The sequence below is a fragment of the Plectropomus leopardus genome, chromosome 11 (genome assembly GCF_008729295.1).
Source record: "Plectropomus leopardus isolate mb chromosome 11, YSFRI_Pleo_2.0, whole genome shotgun sequence".
NCBI lineage: Eukaryota > Metazoa > Chordata > Actinopteri > Perciformes > Serranidae > Plectropomus > Plectropomus leopardus.
The window spans coordinates 1,758,461-1,769,019 of record NC_056473.1 but is presented as its reverse complement, the minus strand read 5'-3'; the positions used below and the strand labels follow the sequence as shown (position 1 = coordinate 1,769,019).

The following is a 10,559-nucleotide window of genomic DNA, read 5'->3' as shown; positions in this document are numbered from 1 at the left end:
TACAGTGTATGCAATCCATGAACGTGCCTGTCTTATTCTGGGCAAATTACGTCATCGCACAGCCCAGGGTACTGCAGGAACTTGCGGTCAAAAGCCCACCGCAGGATGCTGTTCAGTGCATTGTGTGCAGGAAACACACACATGCTGAGCACAGAAAATTCAAAGCGGCTTTAGGCTACTATTCCACAATGAAGTAATCTGTATTTGGAGACACTAAAGATAATTAAATCCTATTAAATGCTATTGGATGCCTCCCTTTAAAAATATAATAACTATTAGAGTGATGAAATGTCACACAAAATAAAGAATAAGAATGCCATAAAGAATGTCAACATTACATCACTGAAAAGTCCCATAAAAACTGCAGATATAACATAAGAATAGTAGGATAGTGATTTTTGAAAAATAGTGTTTTTTCAAGGAAGCAAACGGAAAAGCAAATTTCACAGAATAAGTAAGAATTGGTGAGTAAGAAAAAAAAGAAAAGCTACAGGATGGTTTGCTCTTGCAGTCCGTTATGTGTGGGGGCGGACCACTACAGGCGCGCACAGCACGGTGCGCGCATCGATGCAGGCGCGTCGGCAAATAACCTCATTCTGCATACTGAGTGTTATTTAGAAGGTCTTCTATTCCAGCGTGGGTTTGTAAAGGTGATCCCAGCAGAAGTGACATCCACAGCTCAAGTACCGCCATGGCTGCGCTGTCGGGAGGAGAGATGTGCATCAAATACCTGATGTTTGCCTTCAACCTGGTTTTCTGGGTGAGTTTGAAGCGCGGAAATGTATTGTTCTCATAGAGATATATACACATCCTGTCTGTGTTTCATGTGCGTGAGAGACGGAGACTTGTGTGCAAGCGCATTCGTGTGTCATCAGGTTACTATATAGGCTGGTAAATGAAATGATACGGTGTCCCAGATGCAGGATCGTACCGAGCGCTCAGCCTCGGTTGCTTATGACAGTATATTCTGGCAGTGGCCACCACTAAACACAAAGTGTCCCAATACGCGTGAGGACCGAGCGGGCAGGAAGAATAATCCCCAGTGGCCAAGTGACCCAGTTCCACAGCGCGGACTACACTCTGGAGTTTGCGCGCACGGCATTTTAATAATCGCGAAGAGGGGAGAAAGGGCTTTATTGTGTTGGAGAATGTAACTGATTTTACAATAATCATAAGACCTCTGCTCCTCACGTGATGAGGAGGAGTTGCGCATGTCGGGGAGCCATACTGTGTGTGTGTAAATTAATCCTGGATATCCCATATAGGCTATTTGTGTCCTCCTAAGCCTACAGGGTGTGTCTTGTTGTTTCCGTTTGTTTGTGATCTCTCTCTCTCTCTCTCTCTGTCTGTGTGTGTGTGTGTGTGTGTGTGTGTATGTTTGTGTGCCATGTGTATGTGTGGTTTCAGATGGATGCTTTGCCCTTTTATGTACGTTAATAATTTGTGTATCTATATATAGAGCTAAGGATAACCATATATTACAGGACAGACAGGGATTTCCCAACGTGTGTGTGCGTGAGAAAAAAATGATTCAGACAACACAACCAAATTTGGGCATTCAAAACATTCAAAGATGCAAAATACACCTAGTTCATATTAAAAAGTTTGTTATAAGTATAACAAGTTCTTGTTATGTAGAGCCAATACTTGGCTCTGTTATTTAGAGCCAATACAATCAACTGATGATCGATGAATGGTCATTAAGAATTTAATCAAACATTTAATCAATCGACAGGTTATGCAGTGCTGTTAAAGTATATGCAATGTCTTGTGTGAGCTTTGAGGAAAAAAATGCATTTGGCATCATTTGAAATCAACTTTTTATATTTTTTTAAAATAATAATTGTTTAATTGATAATTAATTTCACAAATAATTGTTTAAGTGATGTGCTTAAATTTGCAACCTTAGTTAATACACATAGAAGTCCAAAAGTTCCCCATTTCTGTTGGCTTAAACAGGAAGAGATGTGACAATCTGGTCATGACCCTGTTTATGCAGCCACAAATCACATGACACAGATATCTGATCTCAGCTCAGCCTGGACACAGCAAGAAGAACTGTGCCTGGCTTTGTGTTATTGCATCAAAAGCAGGGTTCACAAACCTTGCCTTCAATAAAAGCAGCTTCTGGGAGAAGAAACAGAAAGTAATTGTGTTTGAGAGCAGACTATTAACTGTAGCCACACACAGTTCAGACACCAGAGCAGTAAATATGCTGCTAGGCAGGTATGTAAAAAAAAAAAAGGTTTTATGTCAGCATGCCTCAACAGAGCCCTCTTTACTGCTACTGTACCTCTCAGTTCATAAAACCCTGTATGCCCGCACAACCTGCACAAACACAGCAGCTCTAAAAACAAACCGTGCATGCATAAACATGGGAAAATAGAGAGGGAGGAACACCGGCAGCAGGAATTCATATCACGTACACAATGGAGGTCAGTTTGTCGACTCTCTAACCACTCCCTAACTGTATGATCAGGTGACTGTATGAAGGCGTGGTGTTACTTTCTCTTCCCACCACCTTTTTTTTAACTGACACCATTATGCTTCCCTTCCACCTGAGCAGAAGTTAGATATTAAACACTCACAGTGGTGCATTGTATAGACCGAATCAGCATGGCTGTCGCTGGGGGAATCAAATGTGTGAAATATCTCATGTTTGTCTTCAACCTTGTCTTCTGGGTAGGTGTGCTCTACTTTTTATTGTGTGTGTTTTATGTGTGAGGGTGAGCGCGAGGTGGAAGAGCTTCCTTATCAAGTATTATACATTTACACTTTCACAGTTTGCTTTATCTGCCACTTTGTGTATACAATGGAAGATTTTAAAAAAAATTACATGTTGTACAAAAGAAAGAAGACATTGAAAAAGAGTCAAAAGAGCAGTGATGTATATGCAGATACACACATTAACACACACACGCACACACACACACACACACACACACACACACACACACACATACACACACACACACACTCTGAATCAAACAGATTGCCATCTTTCAGTTAGGCTCCGTAGTTAAAAATTCACTGACCTATATATGCTCACAAGCCCTGTAAGAAAGTGCCTGTTATTGCACTTTACACAATATGGCACCAACCACAAACACAGCTAGCGTTTAGGAAGCTTAGCACTAGGAACGTTTCCACAACACTGGCTAACATTACCTACAAGTTGTAATGATGTTTTGCAGTAAACATTTTAATCTAATGTTCAATGAACTTCTTAAGGATTTTTATCACTTCAGATAATTTCCCCATAAGGTTAAATGCTATATAGGCCATATTGTTATAATTGCAACACTGAGGATGCTTTGGTGATGCTGAGAGGTGACAGATCATACTATGTTCTTTTGTAAAACATTCCCACAATTTTACATGAGAACAAAGATAGAATGTTTTCAAAGAAACATTTAGAAAATGCTTTCAGGATGATAATGAGGCTTGAAATTACACAACATTTTTAAGGAACGTTCCTGTAATGTGATATATTAATATGAAGACACAGAAAAAAACTTTTTAAACATTTAAATTAAAAGAATTGCTGTTTCCTTCATCTCCTTCTTTGTGAGACTTGTCTTGTTTTCTTGCTAGGCGCATGCACACCATCACATGGACACACCAATCAATTGATTGGTGTGTCCATGTGATGGTGATCCATGTGATGGTGAATTTGATCCCTAAGAAACCTGAACAAGCTTGTTTAATTCCTTTCGAAAAGATTGGGGAAAAAGGCAACTTGGTAAGAAATGTCCCACAAATTGCAAAAAAAAAGTAAAATGTGACATGAAATAAAACTAGTTAGAAAAAGAGAGAGGATTATCAGAAGATATCTAAAAATAGGGAAAATGTGCCAAAAGCTATATTCTTTATTACAATAATTTTACTATCTAAAATTATGTCACAGAAAAAAAAACTAAAAAAATGAAGACAGATTTTTTTCAGTACTTTTAAGGTCATTTTTTTGTTGTTTTTTAAACTTTTATTTTACAACATTTATTTTATACTCTTTTGTTTATTTCCAGGTAATTTTATTGTAGCTTTTTAATTCATTTTTAATTCATCTCCTCATGGTGTCGCTTTATTTTAAAGAAATCAAAACAATTGGCTCAGGTTTTAAAGGGTTAAATAGCAGAAATAAACTATATTACATTTTTATGGGGACCACAAAGAACCCCGTCAAGAACCCCTCATGGTCCTAAACCCCTTGTTGAAACACTGATTTATCCTCCGACTGTAAAGTTAGACTGACAGAGGAAAGTGAAGAAATGACAGCGCTGTGTGTGAAAAAAACCTGTTTCTGTGTTTCAGCTTGCAGGCACTGCTGTCTTTGCTATAGGCCTGTGGCTGAGATTAGACCCAAAGACCAAGGGTCTGTTTGAAGGAGCAGACTCCCCATATGTGTTTTACACAGGTAAGGATCTCAGTCCTTGAGCTCAAACATGATCTGTTATCATTTAACCGTGGTATCATGCTGCCTCAAGGTAACATTTTTTGCTGTTTACAGTCACACAACACATTCTCAATTATGTTCCAAAACTTAGAGTTAGGGCCCTACGGAACATGTAACATGACGTTCTGAAGGCCAAGTTTAGCCTCTTTTTCGGGGCCTTCATTACATGGTTCAGCCCCATTAACTCACCACAAAAATGGTTTGAGAACGTCTTTTTCTGTCATTTTCAAATGTTGAAAAAAACACAAACAAAAAAAACTCAGTAATAGATGAGTAAAGTTTAGTTTTTAATTGTTTAATGTACCTAATTAGAAGATTAGGAACAGAACAGAAAACTGCAAAAGTGCAAATGTTACCTCAAAACATTGTACCTTTATGGGACCTGTACCTTAGGTTTAAAGCTGTCACCATAATTTTGTTTTTTTATCTCTGCAAATTGACCTACATACGTTTAATCATTTTGAATGTTATTATAATGTTATTCATACACTATTGTATATAATTTGATCAAGATTCTGACATCACTTCTTTTTTTCATTTCTCACCATCATGGTTCAGTGTTGCTTTAAGGTAACGCAACCAAAAGTGTACACCAAAAATATATATTTTTTGAAAATGTCTTTAAATTATGTTTACTTTATCTATATTATGACAAAAAAACAACATTACAAACATGTTTTCACCAACTGGCATCATAATGCATACCACAGAGGGTTAAGCAAGGTGGAGTAGAGTTTTGGATTATGTGAGCTCTGCAAAATACTAAATATTCTTGTATGTATCTGTGATGCTGTGTGTGTGTGTGTGTGTGTGTGTAGGTGTATATATCCTGATAGGAGCTGGAGCACTGATGATGGTAGTGGGTTTTCTGGGATGTTGTGGGGCCATCCAGGAGTCCCCCTGTATGCTGGGACTGGTTCGTACCACTTTTTTATTCTTCACATAACTCTCCTTTCTATTGGCTTAAATAACATAACACTTAAAATCTTTAAAACCAGCAGTCTCTTTTTCTTTGTATATTTTTGTAGTGATCTCACTAAGCAGTTCTTGTTATCTCACTTGCAAGTTGCAAGTATGAATTGCGGACTGACCTTGGGCTCACTGAGAAATAAGAGCTACATTCATCATTGTTTACTGGATGGTATCAAGGCCAGGGAAGAGGCTCTAGATTTCCCTGTACTTGTTCCGCCCTCCCTCCCTCTCCCGCCCTGTCTGGCCCTAATCTGCTTGCACTAAATCTCTCAGAGGGTGGAGCCTATGTAAATTGGGTTCAGCAACACTCAAATTACCTTACTTGTCCAAACATGCATGCAAAAGACATGCACACAGCCATGCATTGATGCACACATTCATACAATCTGCTGAGTTTTATTTAGCCTCTCTCCTTTTTGCAGTTCTTCTTCTTCCTGCTTATCATATTTGCCATTGAGGTTGCGGCTGGAATCTGGGTGTTTTCAAATCAAAGCAAGGTAACGTGCAAATTTAAAGTATGTTACATTAGTAATTGCATTACATTTTTCAACCAAGTTGCAATACAATAAGAAAAAAAAACATTGTGGAGAAGAAAATATAAGGCCAAAATTAAACTAAAACACAAAATGAAAAAGAGGGCAACAAAATACAAGGTGAATGATGTACTATATAAAATATTTTTTCCCGACTTGCTGCTGTGTTGCAGGTGGTGAATGACATCACAACATTCTACATGCAGACCTACAATAACTACAAGACAACACAAGACCAGCGCCTCAAAGAGACTCTGCTGGTGATTCAAACCGGGGTGAGCAACGTTTGCTCCATTTCTGCTTCATTCTAATTCAGACTGACTCGGATCCCATCTAAAAGGGATTTGGCTCCAAAGTTGTTTTCAAGCAAATGCAATGTATTCCCACAAGAAGCTGTCTAGCAATACCTTTCAAAACTCTCTACATCAAGTATTATCTGTAATATTTATGATGACTAGAAGCTATAGATTCAGCATTTTAAGGAAATAAACTCTTTCAGTTTCTTTGTTAGTGCACACTGTGTGAAGTGTGGGTGCAGAGCTGAGAGGCAATTAGCTTATAAATATGAGAAGAAGGAAACAGCTAGACTCCAAAGGTCAAACACAGGCCCACTCTAAAGCTCACTACTTAAAGGTCCAGTGTGTAGGATTTAACAACACGGTTTTGTTTTTTTAAACTGCTTTATTCATTGTTTTTACCGATTTAACTCAGCTCCCGCTAAAAACCTCCTTAATGTCTGGATCAGAGAAACCGTGAGCACACATTTAGTTATCAGAGAAGTGCTATTAGCTATTAGTTATTAGCTGGTGCTGGGCTAGCAGCCCATCTCTGACAAGGTGAACAGTACCAGTAAACACTGATTTGTGATGAGATACAGATTTGTTTAAGGTTTTAAGTAGATTTGATCAACTAGACCATTTGTTTGGGAGAAAAAGAGGCGGAAAATTCGGCTCCCGATAAAAGCCTCCTAAACAATAAACAGTAGATGAATTCTAACAGGGAATATATGCTTGGCACATGGATATCTGCAATCTTCATGGCTAGATGCCAGGAAATTCTGTGAATCCTATACACTGCTCCTTTAACAGGTCGTATCTTGTTTATTTGTGAAAAAAGCACATCTGCACATTTAAATCTGTGCAAAAAATCATGTTCACTGTGCAAGCTCTTGGTCAGAGACCTCCTTTAAGGCAATACAAGGGAAAGCAGCAGTATGGGAAATTGGGAGAACATCACTTGATTAGCCTTAATGCAGAATGTTTGTGTCAATCTCTGAGTCTTGAGTAGCAAGACATCAAGGGGATTGTAGTCCTTGGGAAACTGACTACAAAATGAGCACAGTCTAACTACAGAGACAGTCAAACACTAAGCACAACATATTTACAAAATTTACCATATTTACAAAAGAATAAATAACAATAGAAATAGATGCTATTCTTTTTACTGTTGATAATGATTCAGCTCCAGCACTCCAATCTACGTCCACATACCAGGTGAGCTGTGTTTCTCCATATGATTTGTTGTTATTTGTGAAAAAAAAAACCCTTAAGTGAAAAAAAATAATTTGCTTGTTTTGCAATAATTTGCAATTTCTTGCTGAACAGTTTCTACATGCATACAGTTCTTCTGTGCAGCATCTCTCCAGGTTTCCTGGCATCCTCACTCTGACAACAAGAAGTTTAACTAAAAACTGTGACAAAATGTTGAGCCATTTCTTTAAACACTTAGAGGTATGTGTTTTCCTTCTGCAAGTCATCCTGTTCTCTAAAAATATGACTTTGTGTACATTTACAGCTGAACTGCTGCGGACCAACTGGTAGTGTAGATACTGCCAAAGACACCTGTCCCCAGGGAGAGCCTCTTGAGGAGCTCATTACAAAGGTACAACTACTCTGAATGTGTGTATAAATTGAATGCCAACACAGCCGTGTGCATCAGCCAAGAGCTGCTGAAAGAAAAAATAATATTTCAGCATGAAAGATGATCCAAAAGATCTAACAGATGTCAGACATGCATCAGCTCTGTGAGAGCTGGGCAATTACTATACATGAAATGATAGTGTGACGTGTGTCACAAGTTTATCAGTCTTCCTTTTGCAGACTAATTCTCTCAATCGCCTTGCAGTGTTACTATGGAAACAATGGTTTACTGAGCCTGCATGCTCTCTGGCTGTCTGTTCTATGTGCCGTACCACAAGTCATGTTCAGCATAGGCTCAGAGAAAGCTGAAATGAATCATATTTGTGTGTTGCAGAGCTGCCCAGACGCCATCGACGAGGTGTTTGACTCCAAGCTACATATCATAGGAGGAGTGGGCATCACTATCGGTGTTGTCATGGTAAGAACGTGATTAACGTCTCATATTCCAGTGCGTGCTGCCCTGGAGGATGAACACAGTGCAGAGATGAGCTAACACAAGTACTGTACTCTCCCTCTCTCTTACAGGTGTTTGGGATGATCTTTAGTATGCTCCTGTGCTGCGCCATCAGGAAGTCTCGGGAGGTGGTGTGACACCCACCATCACATCTCAGAGCCCTTGTTAATGTTGCATGATGTCATTCCCAGAGTCACATGACTCTCCGCTGCCAATAAAAACACTGCTTGTTCAAGGGGGCTAATCTAAGCAAGACTGGGTGCAGATATTTCAGATTATTACATAGTTTATGTATGCATCAGTTATAACTGTGCTGCCTACACTTAGGCCCACCTTCCTGGACTAGATAGATGCGATGTGGTTATTAGGCCCAACTATAGAGTGGGTATCATCTGTGCTTCAGTGGCAATGTAGTATAGAAATGTGTAATTTTGTGGTCATTTGATTGAAATTAGTGTTTGTGAACTGCTAATTATCTAAACAAAAGATCATATTATTATATACTGATCACATTTCTATTGCTATCAGTTGGGGTCACCTACCAGCCAGAAAAGTCATGGACCAGCGCCATAAAAATGACAACCACCACCACTTCACCACAGTACAGCAGTAACCAATGCAATCCTACAGTCCTTTTTCTTACAACACCGAAGCCAAACAATGGTGAATAGTAGCCAACTGAATGCCGAGCTGTGAACTGCAGTGACTGGTCTCTTCCAGATTGGTACGAAGTGTAGCATTTCGGTTCCGTCATTGTGACATTTCATTTGTTCCTCCTCTTTCTGTGTCCATCCCCTAACTCGCCCTTTCTGAAAAAAGCCTTTAATTTTTTTTGTCACATTTTGTAAATGTCTTCTTTTTTATTTGTAAAAGATTTATATACTTAGGTAGTTGTATGGTACATGTGGTTTGATGATGTATTTTATAATGTTCTTCTCATTTTACAGAGATTTCGGGTTGATTTATACCATATGCACTATTTCACAGAGACATAAAATAATGAGAGCAAAATAAACCAAAATATTCTGAATGAGTCTGGCAGTCAGTCAGTCATTTTCTGTAACCGCTTGTCCTCGTAAGGGTCGTGGGGGAGTGGGGGGGGTGGGGGGGCTGGAGCCCATCCCAGCTGTCATCGGACGGAAGGCGGGGTACACCCTGGACAGATCGCCAAACTATTGCAGAGCCGACACATATAGACAGACAACCACACACGCTCACAGTCACACCTAAGGGCAATTTAGAATCACCAATCAACCTGAGCTGCATGTCTTTGGACTGTGGGAGGAAGCCGGAGACCCTGGAGAGATCTGAATGAGTCTGCTCTGTGGCTATTATATTATGGCATATAACTACTTACACACAGTCAAGAAGTCAAATTAGCTTTGTTTTTTTATTAAGCCTATTCACGGGAGGCCGCTGAGTACAGTTCATTACTGAGAAAGCAAAATCTTAACTATTTAAAGCCTCTGGGAACCTAAATCACCAAAATCTTTCTTAATATGTAATTTACTGTCTTACAAGCATAATAAAAAGCATAAAAAATGATCAGATACAATCCAAATTTAAAATATTGTCATTTTAGTTTTTTCAGTTTCCTGAAGCTGGCTTGATTTGGGCATCGTTATCCCTGATGCATATCACGTAATATGGATGAAGCCAATCAAAAACTCAAAGTTAGGTGTCATTTGATGCCAAATTGAAATTCCTCAGTGCTCCTTTCAACACTGTAACATGTAACATTACCAGACGTGGCAATGCTATTCTGGCAAGTCTTCAGCCAAAGCTTTGATATAAATGCATTCTTATTATTTAAAGGCACGCTTCCAGAAGCTTTAAGAAGAACATAACCTACATTAAGAAATTCAGTATGTTATTTCCATGGCCTAGGGAGATTCAATTAATATATGTGAGCATGAAGCTAGGAACCAGAGAAATCTCGAAATTGTGATGTCATAGGCTAAAAAGTCAGGAGCTCCCATGCTTAACCTCCAAAGCTGAAAAATGAAGCCAAAGCAGTAGTGCCAAAACTGCAGATCATCCACTTTAACTGCTTTAGGCTGTCTCCAAAACCAAGTAAATCCCTAAAGACCTCCATGTTAAAACTTTCAACATCCAGAATAACTGTATTGGGGTGATTTTGTTTTAACAACTTACCTGTTTACACTTTATTCCTATCACTTAAATGACTAGCTACCTGACACGACCAGGCACTGCAGTCTGTGAGTCAG

The 10,559-nt window shown here is 39.0% G+C and overlaps 1 protein-coding gene across 2 annotated transcripts; it reads left to right on the top strand.

Annotated features, from left to right (window-relative positions):
• Window positions 1-559: 559 nt before the first annotated feature.
• On the top strand, window positions 560-9,361 carry cd9a (CD9 molecule a). 2 transcript variants are annotated; one of them, XM_042496479.1, is made up of 8 exons: window positions 560-760; window positions 4,312-4,414; window positions 5,272-5,369; window positions 5,848-5,922; window positions 6,132-6,233; window positions 7,753-7,839; window positions 8,212-8,295; window positions 8,403-9,361. In XM_042496479.1, exons 1-8 carry the CDS (start codon window positions 692-694, stop codon window positions 8,466-8,468), a joined length of 684 nt encoding a protein of 227 aa, XP_042352413.1. In that variant the 5' UTR covers window positions 560-691; the 3' UTR covers window positions 8,469-9,361. The 2 variants fall into 2 exon arrangements, with proteins under 2 accessions (XP_042352413.1, XP_042352414.1); XM_042496480.1 differs by lacking the exon at window positions 560-760 and adding an exon at window positions 2,537-2,682.
• Window positions 9,362-10,559: the final 1,198 nt, after the last annotated feature.

Coding starts and splice junctions, on each gene's coding strand:
- cd9a (XM_042496479.1), top strand. CDS start 692: ATGGCTGCGCTGTCGGGAGGAGAGATGTGCATCAAATACCTGATGTTT. Junction 4,415..5,271: donor CCCATATGTGTTTTACACAG/GTAAGGATCTCA, acceptor GTGTGTGTGTAG/GTGTATATATCCTGATAGGA. Junction 5,370..5,847: donor CCCCCTGTATGCTGGGACTG/GTTCGTACCACT, acceptor TCCTTTTTGCAG/TTCTTCTTCTTCCTGCTTAT.